Genomic DNA, 20,718 nt, shown 5'->3' on the forward strand with positions numbered 1-20,718 from the left:
GTTGGTTCGCTCTGAACTTATACTATATATCAAATGTACATCTTGTAGTTGTTATCTTCTTGACAGTGTGACTCTATATTAGATCACACAAGGTGTGTGTGTCATATAGGTTTGATATCGAAAAGATTGTGGTGTACCTGGTACCCTCATCATTTCAACCTTTATAAAAAGTACAAACAAGTTGTATGATAATCAATCATTGTGACTCAAGAATATTTTACTGAGATTATCTAAGGAGTTTCTTATTTTCCTTAATCGGCACAAAAGTTCAAGTAAGGAATTGTATATAAGTCCTGTAACGAAAAGGTTGACGGTAACCCCCCCCCCCCCCCCCCCCCCCAACGTGTCATGTTAGAAATTAATTTACAATATTCACACAAACATTAGTAGTTATAATAAAACCAAGGATACACTCATTCATTTATGAATGTTGTTGGATTACTTCGATGACAAAATGTAGTTGATTGACTTTCAAATTTCTTATGTGATTATAGTTCGGAGTATTTGTACAATGTATGCTAGGATTGTCGTGCACAATATCGGCGAAAGGGGAGAAATTTTCTAGACTTAAAAGTTCGTCAAGATATCTAAAATTCGGCTATATTCATATATGAGAATTACAAACACATAGGATGATCCGCTGAGCAATGGACATAGATGAGAATTTGAAATAATCCATATGAATTGTTTATTTTTAATTATCAATAATTAAAAGAGCACGTTTTGTAACTTAACTTGTTATAATAATAGAATATTTATTTGTAATATAGTTACATCAATGTCCCAATGCCCGTGTTCATGTTTGTCCCTTCACCTCACCCTTCCCAAGAAAGCAATCATCTAGTTTATCATATTAATATCTCAAATTCTTGCAAGATTTCGGATATCAAAGATCTATCACGTAAAAGATAGTCCGGCCGGTCTTCACAAAGGCCAAGTGAAGTCTTCAAATTCATAACCTAGGTATTTCGAGGACGACTCTAATCGTAGCTAGTATACATCTTATAGGGGTGGAGATTCTACGTTGCAGAGAATCATCTATTTATAATGCTGAAACATGTTAGATTTCTTAAGGTTCGAGCAAATTTTCTTTTGATAAAAGCAAGTTCGTGAACTAGTTTCCATGTTTAAGAATTACTTTGATCCCAAGCAAATTAAAGGCTTCAACATAGATTGATTCCGTAGAATGGAAACCATGTAAGCATATGAGAAGTTTGCCTTGCAATACAAAAAGAATGTGCAATTGTGTATTTGGTGATTAAGGAACCGTGCATAAAAGTTAGCTCATGAATAACCAAGTATAATTCGTGATACCATCAAACAATATTGGAGATCAATAACACCCAAAAACAGACCAGTTCGCGAACTAAGAAAAGTGATTCGCGAACCCAATATGTTTGAAGTGTCCAAGAACATTCCTAAAATTGCATAGTTCATGAACATGCAAAATTTCAAAAAGTATTGAAGAACACCTTGAATTTGCATAGTTCACAAACCGAAAAATCAGTTTGTGGATACTTGTGCACCTTGGAGTTCAGTAACATCAATAAATTGCATAGTTCGCAAACTTAAAATTCGGTTTGTGAAGAAAAGTATCATTTGACATTTTTAGGCTTATAGTTCACAAACATAGTCTTTTTAAAAAGAAAAATTGTTCTCAGCATCTAAGTGATAGGACCTATATGAACACACAATGCTTGAGTTCATGTTTCAAGATTTTTCAAGTACAAGCTTGAATTCAAAATTTCTTCTTTATGATTCATCATATACTAAAATCGTATTTCATTGTTTTTGAAGATAGAATAGTAGAAATAATGAGTAAATAAGATAGTCAGTTTTCACATATCTTTGTTAATGAAGTTCTCACAGATGGCTTCGTTGTTCTTCGGTCTTCAATCTTCGATGGTATCCGGTGATTTCTAGTACTCAACTACCGTGCTCTAGTTATAGTCTGAGATTGACTTTAATAGACTATAAATCAAGATACGGTTTTAATCATCTGTCATTGACGACATACGAACACTTGCGGCTTAACCAAGTGATGGTCTAACAGGGATCCTAATTTCAAAGAGTTGATACTTGATATTTTGTCCTTTTCCAGTTCAATGATTTTTGTGGTAATATATATTTTTCCAATTAGTTGTAACATCAAATTTATAAAGACATTTTCTGGAAGAATTCCTCACCTACCACAATCATATCAATGGCACCATCACAAGGAATAACCACGGATTTAGTGGCGGAAACATGGGCCATGCTTACGGCAATCAGAACAGCAACAAACGACAATGGACAAAAATTTACTTAGAGCCAAACTCACAAAAACTTATCATTTCACCAAAATCTGGATCGAGACACCACGTATTTGCGAGATATGATCAACAAAATCAGAGCCCTACTACAATCTATTCTGCACCAATCCATACAAACTACCACATTTATAGAGAGGCCAACCAAACGACGAATGCTAATGCTCTGACAAATCAGGCGGCAGGCAGAAGTCAACGAATGCTAATACAGTACATTCTAATGTTATAAAGTGTATAAACATAGATTGCTAAATGCGTTAGAAAGCAGTACAAACAAGCAACATTTAATAACAACTAGAAGTATTAAGAAAAATAAAATTTTGGGCCCTATAAATTTGAAGCTCTAGGCAATAGCCTAGCTGGCCTGGTCCATAAAACGGCTCTGAAGCCAACATTCCATTGATCTAAAGCACAGTCAGATAGCAATATTTATACATCGCAGAATACAGGCTCTTTTTTCTGATAGAGAGAAAAACAGACAAAAAGGGGAGAAAAAAACCGCAGAAATAAGAGGGGGTGCAATCTCTACAGCAGAGACTAGAAATACAAGGGGGAGATGGAGAGTAACCACCAGTCATTGTCAGGGTTGGGTAAAAGCATAGCTTCTAGCAGGAGTATGCGCCACAACATTTGTTTTGTCTTTTACAGAGGGAAACTCCCCTTGACAGCAACCGTTCTGCTCGTCTTTGATTTCCTTGTTCCTGATCGTCCAAGGAATTGAAGGAGATTCATTGTTTAGAATCTTTATCAGACTTTGGGGATCATTTACGATAATGAAGCTGGAGAGATTGATTTTTTGAGCTAGCTTAAAGGCAAGAAGAACACCTCTGGTCTCAGCTTCAAGAGGGCTGTGGAGTTTATGTTCACTGGTGGTAGCAATATCCGTGTGACCTCCAGCAGTTCTTGATTGACCTCCAGCATTGTTCTTGATTCTGGAAGGTGGAGGAAACCATTTGGTAGTCTCACTTGGAGGATCACTGTGCACTCCTCATGCCGCTCCACATCAAACTCTGGAGAGATGTAATTGAAAGCTTTGAAGTCAGCTCCTTCATTGACCCAAGAGGAGCCAACTTGTACATCTCTAATGCTGCTAGTTTTGTCAGGATGAGCTGCCTAAGTGTAACAGTAACAATGGTCCATCTGAGATAAGAACGCCTTTAACAGTAGAAAGTTATCACTTGTCAGGATGAGCTGCCCAAGTGTAACAGTAACAATGGTCCATCTGAGATAAGAACGCCTTTAACCGTAGAAAGCTATCACTGGCTAGATTTCATCTAACTGGCTAGGCTAGGCTATAGAGGTGGAGGGATGGACATTCTTAAATTTTCTTTAGTGCTAGGCAGCAAACGCAAATGATGATTTCATCTGATGTTTATGCCAGAAATAAAAAGCATAAGCACAGTAACAAGATAGAAAGCACAAGTGATAACAACTTGAAAACCAATGGCAATTATGGTTATAGATCCCAAAACCAGATATCAAAGCTAAGAAGCCTTTTCTAATCTTTCAACCGAATGTGGCTGAACAGTCTGAAAATTCAGTTTACCATGCATAATTGAAAGTCTCGTGGCGGAAAACACGAATATAATCCACACAAATAAAGTATTAGATTAGAAAAGGGGGAAGTAGATTAACAGTAACCCTTAATACCAAATAGAGAAACATTGAATCCAACCCAAATACTTGAGGAACAATAGTTCTACTCTAACATAGAAGTATTAAAACAACAAATATCCAAAACTTCCTAAATGTAACAAGTTTTTCTCCATTCAATTCAATTTAAAACATCTAATTAATGGGACTTAACGTACTCCTGGACAATGTGAAGGCCTTCAGACTCCTCACCGTAATCCTGCAAAGCCATTATATGGAGTTAAACACTGAAATTTAAAGCCAGCACTGAAATACAAATACCATAGGCATAAACATAACAAGCAATGTCGTTTTCAATAGTTACCTTAACGACAACCATGGAGCAACCAACAACCTTCCTGGCTTTTCCTTCTGAGTCAATTTTGCACAACTGTACAGCAAGAATACAAAACAAAATTAAAGACTATCAGAATTAGTGGAGGTTATTGTTAAAATCAAGTTAGTGGAGGTTGCTACGAGGTGATACTCCCTACATGTTAATACTATGGTGTCTTTAAGTGAAATAGAAAAGCTACGTGGCACATTATCTTTACAGCCTACTTGGGTCTATTTTCCCTCAAGGGTAAGAAAGATGATATCAGCAACTACAGGCCTATTTAAACATTGCCAGGCAAAAGTTCATGGATGCCGAATACTTAGAAGGAAAATGGCAGTTTGTACTTACACCAGCCCATTCTCCAAGAGTTTTTGCACTTGGAACAGTGATCAAAGAGACGTTGTGGTCAGCACATAGAGCTTTGACAAGTTTGACGTAATCAACCTGATTGCAGTCCTCGGCAAGCACACAGAGCTGGGCAGCATGCTTTTCAATGACCTTTGCACCCTCATGGAGACCTTTAGAGAGACCATCATGAGCAAGTGACTTCTTCAATACTAGCTGGAGTGCGGTCATGATGTCCATGGGCTCACCTAGAGTTGGGGCTGCTGCCTCAACTGGGACTGGTGTAGCAACAGCTTCTTCTCTGTGAATGAAGTAAAAAATAGGTAAGTGAATTAGAATTAAACACAAACTACATCCAAGTAATATATAATATTGTTAGCTAAAAGGCATAGCAAGATAAGGAAACCACAGATACATTCTAGTCTATGAAGCTACGTCAAACTGAATATTATTATTGAATTGCCATCTCAAAGTGCACAGGAATCAAACAGAACAAACAAAACCAAACCCATCAAGATAAGCGCTTAACTAATTATAGGAAAATCCATAATTCATCATGTTAATTGAGTTCCAATTTACTTCCTATCATGCCACTTGAGATATATATCCCAAGTAACACATCAAATAGCAATGAAAATTACCCCTACCCACTCAAGACCTAGACAGAACACCAGAGTTGTAACCAAATAGTTGTAAGATGCTCAATTACACACCAATCAATCACGCACAAATCTCATCTACAACATTCTTAGGGTTATATAATTGAACCTACCAACACAGAAATCGCGACCCAAAATGGAAAAAATAAACTCAATGAAGTAAAAATGTCTTCTCATGATAAGACTTTTACTCAACTAAAACGGTATCAAACATACATAACTTAGAAATCCAGAATTCTTTCATCATCTAATACCAAATCTATCAAGAGTAAATAACTTCACCAAACACTATCCAAACATCTGAATGTAACTAAAACCCATGAACTCTTTGAACTAAAATCCGAAAAATCACATCAACAAAGAAAAATCAAGCACAAGTGAGAACATATATACACATACCCTGACATATTTTCAGTTGAATGTGTTTAGATCCAAAAATCTCCTTGTTGCTGTGAAAAAAATCAAACAAAAAAATGATCAGAAACACAGAACTAATATTATCATCATATCATAAGAAGACTGTCAGCTTGAATGTACAGATGGATACGAACCCTAACCTTAGATTGGTTGTTTGAGGCGGAAAAGAGAAAACTTTTCTTTGTTCGTCTAAGAGAAGAAAAAACAACATTGCTGCGTAGCAGCAAATATATGGGTTTATAAGAGTAAACCCTAAAAGAACCATAATGACTATAATACCCCTAATCTTAACTATTTCACTTACACTCCATTGACACCCCCAACCAGGTGGGTCCCATATTTTAAGAACAAAACGTAATGAGAGTACCAGGCTAGTATCATTTTTCAGAGTTAGGGTTTTATCAAATCAAAGATGAACCATCTTTCAAAATGTTTGCAAAGAACAGCAAGGAGTTCAATTCATAGATATAATCATCACAGTAGATGTTTTTCAGCTCAACCAATCTTAAACACTCATGATGATGATTACCAGAACCAGGTTTGTTGTGGGGTTTTTTTAATTGAATTTCAGTGTTTTTGTTTAGGAAAATGGTGATTCATTTATGTGTGTGGTGATGATGTATAGGTATTGGTGGAAGGATCAGCAAGATCAAGAGCTGCAATACTTAACAGACCTGAAACACTTAATGCTCTCACTACTTCAATGGCTGTTCGTTTGAAAAACCTTTATGAATCTTGGGAAGATAATTATGATATTGGTTTCATTGTCATGAAGGGTAAAGGAAGAGCATTTTCTGCTGGTTCAGATGTCGTTACTCTCTCGAGACTACTTAATCAAGGTACATTGTTGGTTTTTTTGGTTCTGAATGCTAAAATGTATAGGTTTGACTGAAAATTTAGTCTTATTTTTCGATGCCCGGAACATTTTTCATCAGTCTAGTGCTGTATATATATTTTTTCTGATTTGGGAAGTGTTTTGGGAGGATGGGGTTCAGGTTTGTAAGAAGAGAAACCATGACAAAAGCATTGTATTTTTATTTATTTTGTTTGTGCATAAGAGGAAACCTGATTGGATATGAAACCTTAACAAATGGGAATCATGGTAATTAGGACTTAGTTTGCAGTTTTAAATAAGTGGCATCACATGAAAAGGAAACCAAAGGGAATCATGGTAATTAGGACTTATGGTGGTTGCAGGTTTAAATAAGTGGCACCATGTGAAACGTAAATCAAAATAATTAGGACTAATGGAGTTTGCAGTTCTAGGTAAGTGGGACAACGTGATATAAAATGTGAATAGAAGTTTTGTCTTGTAGATGTCATGTAGAAACTTATTGTGTTTGTCGAACAACAATTATAATACAACTGTTTTTTAGATGATCTTTTGAACGATGCAAAACTGTGTGCAGGGAAAGTACAAGCTTGTAAGGAATTTTTCGGGATATTGTATAGATTTGTATATCTTCTGGGAACGTATGTCAAGCCACACGTGAGTAATCTACAACTCTCAAGTTCTCTAGATTTGACAGTTTGGAGTGTAATCTTTTCTCCTTTTTTTGGCGTATCTTTCTTGCTTTCCTTCCATGCTCCCAATATGATTGATTTGCTTCGAGAAATAGTGTTATTGTTCCAACAAAAAAGGGAGGGTAAAGATACGTTTTCCTTGTAGTGAGTTGCAGGCCTAAGTTGAGGAATTTGATGCTCAAATTTTCAGCTACCTCCACTAGACTAGTTAATGTCGAGAACTTAGTTTCCGGTTGATGGATACAGTAACAAAGTCCAGGCTCAATAGAACTAAATGAGTAAAAAGTCAAAACTCCATGTCCCTACCGTGAAATATGACTAGGGCGGTACATGTTAAAGAACTCAAACTGCCAGTGGCTGCATAGAGAACTGATTACATAACACAGATCAACACACTTCAGGCTTAAAACTGATTGGAATGTTCCAGAGTCTTCGTTTGTGGACATGGACAAAAAAAAGAAACACATCTACGTAAGAGTAAGAAAAAGAAGCTAGGAACTTTAGGATTCCTACCAGCACACTAGCCCCAGATGCTCCCACCGAGCTTCTGGTATCACATGGTCACTAGCCCAAACAAGGGCGCTATTTCAACTACAAAAAGTGTTGCCAGATATGTTCTTCAGCTGTTTATCTTGTTATGATATGATGCATTTGCATTTTATCTTCTCTTACTGTCCACAATGTGAACTCCATGCTATATGATGCAATACTATTTTTGTATTTTCTTATCACATGTGTCCTTGCTTGTCATGATACTCTTATTTTCTTTGAGAAGTCAATTGTACTTGAGTTATTTGTTACATATTTATCGTAGATTTTGTTCGGTAAATGCACTATATAACCTGGCATCTGTGCAGGTTGCAATCATGGATGGTATTACCATGGGGGCTGGAGCTGGAGTTTCACTCCCCGGATCATTTCGCTTGGTCACTGATAAAACTGTACGTGCATGCTGTTGCATGTAATTTACTTCAGTTGTAGTTACCATTAATTGACAAATTTTACCTTCATGCTTCATTCATTCTTTTGAATATAAACTCTAGTTAGATTTCTTCCGCATGTAGGGTTGTAGGAAGTTCTTTGATATTTTGAGTTCTTCGATTTGTATGAATGAATATATTAGGGTTCAGCCTCTCTGCGTTAGCTAATATATTTTATTTCCTCACTTTTGGGACAATTCTAGGTGTTCGCAACTCCGGAATGCCAACTTGGTTTCCATCCTGATGCTGGGGGTTCCTATTATCTTTCTAGACTGCCTGGTCATTTAGGTAAGTTGAGTTTATAAAGTGTCACTTCAATTTCTTCTGCGTTGTCAACTGTTAAGATTGGTAGTAGCTCTGATCTATGCAAGTGTAATTGTTACTCGTCTCAACCTTCAATCGATCAGAAATTGGGTCTGAATCTAGAGGATTAAACAAAATTGGACCACAGGAGTGGCTGAAGGAAGAACTGATGAGAAGTGTCACCGTCAGTTTCACTGTGTCGGACTTGATGTTTGCAGCTCGCAATTAAATCATGAATTTCTGATGGGTGATGTTAGTGCCATAGTACTAATTTCAGTATAGGTAGTTATTGAAAGCTGTGTGTAAACATTCTAGTGGAAGGTATTTTCATTGTTTGGAAATCGACTTGGGTAATGTTGTGTCCTCTCACCCACTCTTGGGGTGCACACATGGCCAAAACCATAAAGATATTTATTGACTGTTTAGTGATCTTTTTCTTACCCGTTGGTTTGCGAAATTATGATCAAGTTTATATCTATGTTCAAAATGCAGGGGAGTACTTGGCTTTAACTGGGGGGAGACTAAATGGGGTAGATATGATTGCTTGTGGGCTAGCTACACATTATATATTTAATGAGGTTTGTTTCGTTAGGATCTTTCTTTCGCGAGATTCCTCCTATATGCTGTGGACAATTTGTAGTGATTATCTTTCTCACGCAGAGACTTGCCTGGATTGAAGACCGACTCGCTAAATTGATTACAGATGATTCTTCTGTCATTAACTCATCTCTTGAGCAGTATGGTGATATTGTCTATCCAAATAAAGAGAGTGTCCTTCGTAGGTATTGTTTCTTTCTATCACTGCTACTTTTCCTCAACTTTCCTGTCAGGCAGTAGGATGTAAACATTCACATAGACATGAACACATCCCTGCAGCTTGATCTGTAACTTGCTCTGGAGTAGAGAAAATCTGAGAATAGGATATTAATATTATTGCTCGAAGGTCAGCAATGAGAAAATCTTGGTGTGGAGTATGTGTAATGGAACCCTATTCAAGCCAGTATTCTCTTAGTGTACAACTGTGTTATACCCATATACACTGTGGTTACTTGTAATGTCATTTGGGTGTGCTTCTGTTGCTTCATTAGTCATTGTAAGCCTTCGGATTAAGATTCTAATGAACTAGAGATAGTGGTTCCTTTAATGTACTACACTGATGCCAAGTGAACTGCAAAAACAGAAACATCTGATGTAATCTTGCTTCCTTTAACTGTTGGATATGTATGAACATTGGGTGTGCACCCTTATAATATAGTTACTCAAACCAACATTTGTTGACACTGTCCCCTCTCTTTTCTAAGTTGGGCAGGAAAATAGAGTGCCGTGTAGTGTTCTATCTCATTAAGTTTAATACTGTTCCTTGATCATTATTCAGGATGGAGATAATTGATACATGTTTTGGCCAGGATACAGTTGAGGAAATTATTGAGGCCTTGGTAAGTATAGTTTCATGTAATGTTTACACAGTGTTAATTTTATTTTCATTTACTACTTTTACGTTCTTTTCTCGTTCTTTTTTTTCATTTCCTTTCATGGAGTAAAATAGATATTCAGTAACTTCAATGAAGAGAAAGGTTTTGTACAATGAAATTGTGCTTTGGTCAGTCTGAGACAGATACTGCGTAGTGGGTTCAAATTAACATGGGGAACATTTTGGATCCTAACTTGCGAGATTTGCCAAGTTCTATGGCCATTTTGATTTCCACTAAACAAATACTGCGTAGTGGGTTCAAAGTAACCATTGCACCCTCATTATTATTTATCTTGCTCTAATAAGCTCAGGAAACTTCTAAAATCAGTTGAGACCCTTACATGTGGGTGTTTGATGATAACCTGTGTTACTCAGGAGAACGAGGCATCTTTAACCACTCATGATGAATGGTATACAAGAACACTTAAGAAATTGAAAGCAGCTTCGCCACTAAGCTTAAAAGTCTCTCTAAGATCTGTGAGTATAATACGTAATACAATAATCTCTCTTTTTTTTCTTTTCTTATTTTTATTCTTGGTATTCACTTTGTAACCTTAAACAACTTTAACGATTAAACTAAGTTCCGTCTGATCTTTTTTCTCTTCAAAGGTGCGAGAAGGTAGGTTCCAGACTCTAGACAAATGCCTAGCTCGTGAGTATCGGACGTCTCTAAAAGTTATTTCCGGACAGTTCTCCAACGACTTCTCTGAGGTATATTTATTATTTTCCTGTTATGTGTGACCGATGTTTCTGATGGAGGACCTCTTTGTTATAGTTAAATAATCATTGCTTTCATCAACTTCTCTTTAGGGTGTTCGTGCACGTTTAGTGGATAAAGATTATACGCCAAAGGTACTCATTAAATCTCCAGTCTCTAATATGCTTTCTTATTGTTGTTTCTTTCTTTAGGTTTATGTGTATATCTTGTGGAGTTGTGATTATTACTAATGAATATATATACCAAATAGACTTTGTTTTTTTTGTTTTTATTATGCAACCAACAAATACTACATGGATGCTTGCAGTGGGATCCTCCAAGTTTGAAGGACGTATCCAGAGACATGGTGGACAGTTATTTTAACCCACTAGGTGACTTCGAACCTGAACTGGAGTTACCCACGTCAGTACGAGAACCCTACATATGATGCAATCAGCAAATCCTGCAACATCCCATCTTTCACTGTTGTGGAAGTGACTTTTTCGGTGTTTTGGAGATACTAGGGTGGTGACGGATTTTTGTTGTATTTATGAAATTGACAAATTTTGTTAGGAATCTTCTTACACTTCAAAAAAATTTGCCAGTTATCATGTCAAAACGTGATCAAGGTTGGGTTAGGCCTTTAGAGGATGTTGTGTAATTGAAGTGCTATGATATGAAACAGAGATGGAGCGGGTTGATTAAATACTGCTACAGAGAACTGGAAGTGAATAATAACATGCCTCTTGTAAGATGTTTTATGCCAATCTGTAAGCAGTTCCCCTTGCCAGGTCTTTACCTGACGAAATGCAAATCTTGGTTTGAAGTTAAATTTACTTGTACAGGTCTGTTGCACTACAGGTTTTTACAGTCAGAGATTGCACTACAGGTTTTTACAGTCAGAGATGAGGATGAACTACTGTTATTATATGCATCATGGTTTACCATTTAAACTTCTACTGAAACCAGGCAATTTAAATTTACTTTTCGTCCTAATTAAACTTCCACCCCCACTTGACAGACTAGAGGCTGCCATTATAGGTAAACTTTCAACAATTTCCATTTTCCTTTTATTATTCCATAATTATATTTTAAATTACAACATACAAGGGGATTTCCCCGTAACCTACTTATAGTTGACAACAAAAAGAAAATTGAACTATGTATGGAGGCAAGAATAAGATAAAAAGTAGATAAACTCAACATAATAATACACTAGATATAAAATTGGTTAAACCGAGTTCCCTGTTGCTCTGATGTAAGCTCTCGAAAAATCCTTGATTTCACAAGGCCAGGTGCCTAAGTTCTGCCTCTGACAAACCTTGTACTACCTGCCTGCAAGGGCACAAATTCTGCTCTGCCTCGGAATGCTCCAAGAGAAACCGTTCTGCCACATGACAGATTTCTTCTGAACAATCACAACAACAATAATGTTTTCAATGGGTATCAGACACGATCCCGTTCTCTCACAGTACAAAAATAAGTCACTAAGACAACCATTTACGTGTTCAATGTTACAGTTTCTCATCATACATGTGTTATAAAGATGCATATATAGCAGCCTGAGTATTAAGAAAATAAAACGATGCTGAAACCAAAAGATTAGAGCAGCCAGGATGCAGAATAACATGATGTGATCCGACACTAAGGCGCTAATCAGGTCATGCTGATTATAGCAAAAGGCCCAGCCAAATCCACACAAAATAGAAACAGACGTTGCCAACATCCTCTCCAACAACTGAGTCTCACATTTAGCTACCAGTCCACCTACGCTTCCGAGCTGGCCTCTCTGGTTTGATCCCAGCTTCATCAGCCACGGTCTCGTTCTGGGTAGTAACCACTTCAGCATCTGTCTTTCTGTTTCCAGTAGCATCTTTTTCACTTGTCAGTGGAAGCTTGAATCGCTCACTTCGTTTCTTCAGTTTTGCTACTGTATCAAGGTGGCTGCGGTCATCTCCATTTCTTTCAGACTCTCCCGCAGCTTTTTCCTCATTTGGGGGATGTTGATTATCACCTGTCTCGACTTTCTTAACCAGTTCATCTGGTTGGTCACTAGCTAAAGAAGCTGTATCATTCTTGATGTTCTTCTTGTTTGCCTCCTTGGTCTTTGTGTTGGTACTGCGTGTCCTCTCTTTCTCATTCATTGAACTATCTTGCTTGGAAACTCGTCTCCTCGAATTCTGACGTTCATCATCTGAGGAAGCATCTTGCCGGTGGTTTCTAGAGTTGTGTTGCACAGGGGGTTCAAGCTCCTTGTGATTCTTCTTGGAGAGCGAGGAAGAAACTGTCCTCGACTGCCCAGAAGCACGTGATTCTGTGGGGATGTTACCACTTTCCTGCTCACTGGCACCTTTGCCAACCTGCACAATCGTAAGAAACTCAGTTTCAAAGGAAAATACAAAAATCAACATCCAGAGCTTACTGGCTGGCTAATTCGCAATCAAGAGGGATGCAGTCAGGAAAAAAGAGCGTTGAGACATCAAAGGGAAGAACTACAAAGCGAAAAAACAAGCAATTGAAGCACTGACTCAAAAATATGCAAACAAATCAAACGACATGTACTGAAGGGTTATGGTGATTATTCCCTCCAAAGCAGTCAGTACTAATATTAACTATGAAGTATAGAGGTCAGATGACCAATAACCAATTTGCATCGTAAAAGATCTCCACAATAGATGCTTCTTCAATCTAACAGGAAATGATCTGGTAAGTTATCTCCCCAAAAAGGGGGGAACAGTTCAAGTTCATCAATCAACTTCTACAAGAAAAGTAGAAGGGAAGGAAATAGACTTACCGATACTCGAGCACAGAAATCCCAGCGATTACAAAAAATAAACACTAGTTGCTGTTTGCATCAAGACTTGAAGAAACAAAAACATACTTGATCAAATAATTATTTAGGGAAATCAAAGCAAGTAGAAGATACCGCAATCCATCAAGACCATATTAAAACGGAATCTATAGAAAAGATCCTAAGAGAATCTCATTCCTGTTTACCTTCTGATCATTGAAGATAAATTGCATATAAAAGGGGAGACAGACCTTATAAATTGAGTTCAGATATTGGAAAGCATGAATATAAGGGTGGTCAGAGCAACTTTCTACTTTGTTAAGGATTCTTTTTTCTTGGTTCAAAGATTGCATGATATTTGTACAGAGAAATGAATCACACCTTCACATATCGGTGAGCACTAGATTCTTCTTGCTTCCTTTTGCTGCGTGCAGTATTTTGATCGCCTAGTTCAGATTCTTTACTCCTTGGGATATCTTTCGGTCTCTCCTTGTTCGACCATTGCCTATTATCGATAGAATGATCACCATTTTTGCTTGACCTTTCATGCCTAGGGTTCCTGTCCTCATTGTGGGCATAATTTTCACTTGCAAAGACATCTTCACGTCCCCTGTGCTGTAAAAGAGTGGCATCCTCTTCTCTCTCTCTTCGCTTAGATTGTTCGTTCAGCCGCTTTTTATCTTTGAACGGGTAGTCTTTTTCAAAACCTACGACTCTAGACTCATCCTTAATCCTTGCATTACCCATCATATGTTTGTCCTCTGTTCCACGCGAACTCCTAACTGAACCCCTGATTTCTTCTCTTTCTCGATTTGGAAATATGTCCTCATGTGGCTGTTTAAGCCTCTGCCATTCATCCCTCTCCCTCAGCCGCCAACTCTCATCCCTGTGCCTAAGGAGATGTGGGTCATCGAGCTTCTCCCTTAATCTCAGCCTATCATCTTTCCTATGTTCCATAAAATCATCAGGCTCCCGGTTTCTTCTACTGCTGCCTTCTCTAGTTCTGAACCCATGTAAGTATTCTTCTTTCTCAGCTTGTTCCCTCCTTGGGTACTCCTCATCCTTTCTTCTTTTAGTGGGAGGATCGTTCAAGCTTTCGAGCCTATTCATCATGTAATCATCCCTATCCCTCTGGCTATGCCCCACAATCTTTTCAGGGCGTCCCCTCCATTCACTATTTTCCAAACGTTTCCTTGAGTGATGATGATGCTCCTCTCTTTCATTACTTTCACTTTCACGAGCCTTACTCCCGTGCCTGGACCCAATTTCCTCAACACGCTCTCGCTTTCTTGTCTCTTCATCTCTTACCCTTCTCGCATGTGTCTCGTCATCTCTTCTTTGCCGAGCTCCAACAGAACTACCATCCCTCCGCATTTCAAAGTCTGTGATCTTTGGATGCAATTGATGTGCAGGATTAGGGTAAGATTCTCTACTGGGGTGATGAGAATCTTCTCTGACTTTTACAGGCATGAGGTTTCTCCCAACATCTAGCCTACCATCTCTGTCAGTACTACCTCTCTTTCGGAAGCTATTTTCATCTTCATCGCGACGTCTTCTTATCTCACCCGTTCGTCTAGAACGTGCCTCTTGAACGACTTCTTCCTCACCAGTTTCACGCTTCTTTTGATAATCCCTGCTGCCCCCTGATCTTGCTTTGCTGTTGTCACTGCTGCGTGTTGGCATTAGGTCATACCCCTCGTCAATATCCATCACTGCAGGTTGATCAGCTTTAGAGATAATTTGTCCATCTCCAGTAGCATCATCTGTAAGTGTCACATCCCTACTCATTTCATCCTCATCTATCCTAACACTGCTGTCAGCTGTAGCAAGTTCATTATGCAAATCATCTTTATGTTCTGAAACCGAACCCCTCGCACCATCAACTTGAACATGAGATGATGACTCTGGGGTCTGATTTCCATCACTGCTTCTACTTGATTTTCCCTTACTTGTATCATAGGATTTGCTACCTACAGCAGCATGATTAGAGTTGACACGTACGTCCCCCTGTGGCCGCCTGAAAATTGGAGAAGTACATAAAGTGTTTATTACCACTCAAAGGCTATAGTTTCTTAAGTATTTGAATTATGCCAAGTATACAACTAAAAAGCAGCAGATTTTTTTTTTTTTGATTGAACGTGAGGAACTGGAAGGAAATGCAGCATAGCTTTTACAGGTATCCAAGCCAGGGACAATTACATTACCTTCCTTCATGAGGCAAGCCAAAAGCCCCTGTAGGATAGACAGGGTTATGACCTTCATAAGATTCATTATCAGGCTGTTCAGCCATATCCTCTTCAGTCTCGTGGTCCCCTTTAAGATCCTCTCCTTGCACCCCAAGTTGCTCATCATTACCGTTATCAGTGGATAAATCATCATCCACGGAGCCCTGCAACACGATCTGTTCACCCAAGAAACTTTAATCAGATCATCGCCCATGCAGATTAAGACTCTGAAACCATAGAATATTGCAGTATAAAAAACAAAAAGAGTGTTTGTACCTCTATGACTGAATCGGTATCACGGGCTCGCTGTGGTCTGGTTTCTGCGGATGGAAGACGCTCACCATAACCACCTTCCACTTGAATTGCCCTCCCTGGTGGCTGGTAAAAAAATAAGCAGCATACTAACGTGTAAGGATCACGGAGATACAACTCAAAGAAGATGTAGAAGAGCACGTGGTAATTACGGAATGCAATAGGAAAGAGTAAAGGAGAAGAGAGATAAATTAAGGTTCACCATGAAGACACAAAATATCCAAGATATGTCAGTTGTCTAAGAAAAATCCAATTGGCTAGACAAGAAAAAAACAGCTAAACCTACCATCATCGGCCGTGCATGTGCAGCTCCTCTTCCTTGGCCAGTTAAATCACCTTGTCCACCATCTATCTTTCCAGGATTCAAATTTTCAACAGTATCTTGACCACCAGCTGCAAGAGCAAGTTCGGGAGGCAGATCCGGATCGTAGTCCTGAAAGAATACAGAAAGTACACTTATGATTGTACTCACTATCTCCCTCTTTTGACAAGTAATCGCCATAATTCAAAAAACTAAGAGAAATAAAAAAGCAGCCACTTCTCACTACCTGCACGGATCGCCCACTTTCATACACCCGGATTTTGGACTGCATGGTAGCTTCCAGACGTAGTTGCCCCTGCACAATCTCGACATTAGCCTCACATGGTGATACGAAGATTGGTTAATTCATGTAAGCTACAAAGCAAAAAACTTGCCAGCTGTTTGCAGTAATCTTTCCAGGCCTCCTCGTTCAATCCAAAATTGAAAAAATCAGATATATCAACACCAGGATATCTCCATGTCTTTTCCTCTATGCCATCAATGTCAATATCAAATACCGTTCTGAAACATGAAACATAAGATTAGGAAAGAGCATGTGGGGACAAATCACAGATATATAAAAAATATATGCAAAAATAATGAATGTTATTGTATAATTAAACAACTATACTAGCATGACTAAGGACTAATCTTAAGCTTGAACCTAATATGTCTCATGTAAACGCATATCATATGACATCCACATCATTGCTCGATTGCAGAATTTGCAAGTAGGTAATTCCATTTTTTAGATTTTGTTACAATTCAATGGTTACTTCAGTGGAAATATTCATAGAAATAAGTACAGAGAATCCGACTGATTACAGGAAGACATAATAATGCAGCTAAACATGTTACCAGCTTCGCAAATGAGGACCAGTGAGACATTTCGCAAATGGAGATAACTTTCAAATGGTATAACCATTTGGAAGTTGAACAGGAAGTGCAAAACTGTGTATGATAGAGATATATAAAACATTGAATCCCGACGTGGAGGCAAGTTACAGTAGCAGATATCTTTACTTGGGGAATCTCATACTCTCCAACAAAATCACAAGATAACTGAGAAAGGAAGATGTTAATGTATCCAAACGGAACAGGACAGACTCGTATCCGAGAAAAACAATTGAGAAAGAAAATGCTTATCTGATAGTTACAACAACTGCATATTCTCATGAATAGGTATGCCAATTGACACAATTCATATGGAGCTTGTACTACGTATCAGGAATAACTTACTTGTGAGATGGAAGTGTGAACTCCGGTCCTCTTCCAAATTGTCCAGGGAATCCAAAACCTGCCTGAAACCCTTTCTGCATGGGAGGACCACCCTTCACCCCCATAGGTCTCCAATCACCTCTACCAGCTCCAGGAACAGTGCCGATGTTGCCAAGGGGGCGAACTTGGTTTTGGAGACCTCCAGGACCAACATTAGCTCCACCAGGTACCATTACTGCACCGGGTCTTACATACTAATGCCAAACAAAAAAAAAGAGAAAAAAAAGGTTAGTTTAACTGATAATTAACAATCAAAGTTTAGAAAAGCCATAAAAGGGTTACTGACACAAGAGTTTGGAAACATTCAAATGCAGAAACAGTAAGCACAGCAGAGGAAATTCAGTTAGCATTATATGAACTAGATGCATAAACACTGCTTGGTAACTTAAAAATCAAGGTTCTAAATAAGCAGAGCAGCTGTGAGATGCAAAGATCCTAGACTCAACTCACTCTGGTGTGACAATTACAAGTTTAACTTTCTAACCTTTATTTCCATGCACCAAAACTTACTGCCTGGAGATGTACTTAAATTATCTATATCCCGCAACTATACATTAATAAATAAATATGTGCTACTGTCTCTGGGATGTAGCCACATTGTCTAAAATGACAATAGTGTATGCTAATCCTAATCACCTAGGACCATCTTAACAAAGTTATCTTTAGTGTGCAACAAATTGAAGAGACAGCCCAATATAATGGTTGTTCACTATTTCTTGCAGTTTGGGAGAGCACTGTCTACTAGCATTCAAGCATCTTTCGGCAGTTTCTGTCGAAAAATAGTGTATCAAATAGACCTCAACTTGCATAGCACACTGCCCAGGTGAGACAGAAAAAGAAAGATAACTTCATTAAGTCAAACTGCATTTTTTTGAGTGAGCACCATGAGCTGATGAGCTGAGGTGTCAGCTAGGATTCCTTTGCAAAGAGATCTAAGCAACTGAGAACATAGTTTTGGATAAGTTCTTGTATCGTCCATTGAGATTAGAAATCACATTTTTGTTTGGTTAAGCTCTAATCTTGGTAGGCAAACAAACTCCACTTCAGCTGGGTGATGTTTGAAACAAACAGTTAGTGATCAGAGACCTAAATCAGCTGTGGAATTAAGACAAATCTTAACATAACAACCAAAAGGATTTAGGCTTTCAACTCCTCGCACTGACAACAACTTGTTCTACAAACTCTTGGAACAGATTGCTTTGCAAACACTTGTAATCGAACAACAAACAAGGATTAAGCAAATTCAGTGTATTTATAAAACCTTTTCTATAAAGTAGAACATTTACATTGTACAATTACCGAGCTAGAAAGTCCAACACTATAACACAACAATGGCACAATTTACATCTCTAGTTCCCATTGATGTGCAAGAAAACAAATAACAGCTTATAACTACTATATATAACTTTTCATTCTTTTGATTTTTTTCTTTTACAAGTGATGTAAAACTGACCTTAAACTGAGAATGATGTGGATGAAACCCTTGATTTGGATACATTGGTCTCACCCCGCCAGCATTAGGCATCATGACTCCACCATTCAATGCTTTAGGTCCTCCTTCGCCAATTTCCTTCCTTTCGACGCCATCGCTCATCTGCTTAGTCCCATCCTCGCCCAATTCTTGTTCGTCTCCAAGCTGATGAATCTGATCGTCTCCACCAACAATAACCAAATCTTGACCATCTTCATCTTCTTCACCCTCATGTTCTTTCCCATTCATGCCGTCATGCTCGTCCTCATTAAGAACTATCTTGAGATCATCTTCGCTATCACTGTCACTATCCCATTCGTCCTCCTCTCTTTTCGAAGCTTCCATAGGTTCTCCCTCCTCTTCCTCATCCTGAAAGACCCCAGGAGCAGCAGGAGTATTAAATTGAGATGAAGATGAAGACAAACCAGGAATCATAGGTTGTCCATCACCGTCACCATCCATATCCATCCTCTCAATTTTCAGTTCTCCTCCAGCACCAGCAACGGCACCACTCTCATCATCATCTCCATCAACTCGAACATCATAGCCAATTTCATAACTCACAAAAGGTTCTGATTTTACAGATGCACCAAAATCAAGAACCCTACTTGCATCTGCTTTGGGTGAAACCCTAGTTACTACCACTTCTTCTGGAACAAAATTCTCACCCCCATGATTTCGATCCGAAACTAGGGTTTCAGAAGAAATAGACAATTTAGGATTGGAAGAACCACCGTATGATTTTTTATCATCATCATTGTTGAGATCGGAAGAAAGGGGTTGCGGTGGTGGTGGTGGTTGCGGTGGTTGTGATGAAGAAGAGGGAGTGGTGAAAGGAAGAAGAACATCTGTATAGAGATCTCCGAAATCATCATCTTCGTCTTCCATGAAAGACATAATAACGAAGATTTGGGGGAAATTGAAGAAGAAGGGGTTTTCTGAAAGAGTAACCTCCTAAGGGTTTCTGTCTATGCGATGCGTAGTATCTCCTCTTAAACTCTATTTTGAGTGTGCGTTTTGTTTTACTTAAGAAAACTTTCCCAACTTCGGAACTAGAACAAAAATCCGTGTGGTAACTAGTTTGAACCCTGTTTGGGAACTAATAACAGAAGTGATTCTGCTTACCTAGAAACAGAAGTCGAAGCAAAGACTTTTTCTATTGCTTTATAAGTCGTTTTGAAATTAGGTTTCCAAACTAATTTTGACTTTTCGATTATTTTTAAGTCGAAAAGTTATCTTTTATGTGTGATCCTGGGATTGTTTTAGTGGGAACGGCAAATTCTTATCCTACAAACCTGCTCGATAGAATGATAATGGCGTTTACTGTGATCCTCTTCTCCAACGCTTCGATTTAACTGAGCTTGCATTCTTACATATCGTACAAGACAACACTGGCTGGGAAGTGTTCCGGACTCATTTTAAGGTACTTATTGTTATTATTATTATGAAAGGGAGTCGGAAAGCTTTTATTAAGAAAACCAAGAGTATTATGATTATTATTATTATTATTATTATTTATTTATTTTTATAAATTTTAGAATAGTTTTTTTTGTAATTGGATAAAGAGTATTACATTAACTAGTTGGAAGTTTAACAAGCTAAGATCCAACAACGCACTACTACATGAATTCAACAGGTTGTCGTGCTAACCTACCAGCGAGCCTCA

At 38.2% G+C, this 20,718-nt stretch overlaps 3 protein-coding genes across 4 annotated transcripts; 1 reads left to right on the forward strand and 2 right to left on the reverse strand.

The window, feature by feature from the left end:
• Nucleotides 1-3,894: 3,894 nt before the first annotated feature.
• Nucleotides 3,895-5,917, reverse strand: LOC113355947 (40S ribosomal protein S12-like). Of its 2 annotated transcripts, none has more exons than XM_026598935.1 (5): nucleotides 5,840-5,917; nucleotides 5,682-5,731; nucleotides 4,627-4,924; nucleotides 4,267-4,332; nucleotides 3,895-4,161 (listed from the first exon to the last, which is right to left on the reverse strand). In XM_026598935.1, exons 2-5 carry the CDS (start codon nucleotides 5,687-5,689, stop codon nucleotides 4,102-4,104), a joined length of 432 nt encoding a protein of 143 aa, XP_026454720.1. In that variant the 5' UTR covers nucleotides 5,690-5,731; nucleotides 5,840-5,917; the 3' UTR covers nucleotides 3,895-4,101. The 2 variants fall into 2 exon arrangements, with proteins under 2 accessions (XP_026454720.1, XP_026454721.1); XM_026598936.1 differs by having other exon boundaries at nucleotides 5,834-5,893.
• A 156-nt stretch (nucleotides 5,918-6,073) lies between these two features.
• On the forward strand, nucleotides 6,074-11,506 carry LOC113355946 (3-hydroxyisobutyryl-CoA hydrolase-like protein 2, mitochondrial). Its single transcript, XM_026598934.1, has 12 exons — nucleotides 6,074-6,237; nucleotides 6,325-6,538; nucleotides 7,109-7,188; nucleotides 8,081-8,164; nucleotides 8,407-8,491; nucleotides 8,999-9,084; nucleotides 9,167-9,288; nucleotides 9,882-9,942; nucleotides 10,353-10,454; nucleotides 10,587-10,688; nucleotides 10,788-10,829; nucleotides 11,003-11,506. The coding sequence occupies exons 1-12, from the start codon at nucleotides 6,112-6,114 to the stop codon at nucleotides 11,120-11,122; spliced, it is 1,224 nt and encodes a 407-aa protein (XP_026454719.1). The 5' UTR covers nucleotides 6,074-6,111; the 3' UTR covers nucleotides 11,123-11,506.
• Nucleotides 11,507-11,721: 215 nt separating this feature from the next.
• Nucleotides 11,722-20,115, reverse strand: LOC113355948 (FIP1[V]-like protein). Its single transcript, XM_026598937.1, has 9 exons — nucleotides 19,035-20,115; nucleotides 17,543-17,775; nucleotides 16,699-16,825; nucleotides 16,551-16,619; nucleotides 16,289-16,435; nucleotides 15,967-16,068; nucleotides 15,670-15,866; nucleotides 13,847-15,482; nucleotides 11,722-13,034 (listed from the first exon to the last, which is right to left on the reverse strand). Exons 1-9 carry the CDS (start codon nucleotides 19,947-19,949, stop codon nucleotides 12,426-12,428), a joined length of 4,035 nt encoding a protein of 1,344 aa, XP_026454722.1. The 5' UTR covers nucleotides 19,950-20,115; the 3' UTR covers nucleotides 11,722-12,425.
• Between the last annotated feature and the right edge of the window lie 603 nt (nucleotides 20,116-20,718).

Source organism: Papaver somniferum, chromosome 3, assembly GCF_003573695.1.
Source record: "Papaver somniferum cultivar HN1 chromosome 3, ASM357369v1, whole genome shotgun sequence".
Classification (NCBI taxonomy): domain Eukaryota; kingdom Viridiplantae; phylum Streptophyta; class Magnoliopsida; order Ranunculales; family Papaveraceae; genus Papaver; species Papaver somniferum.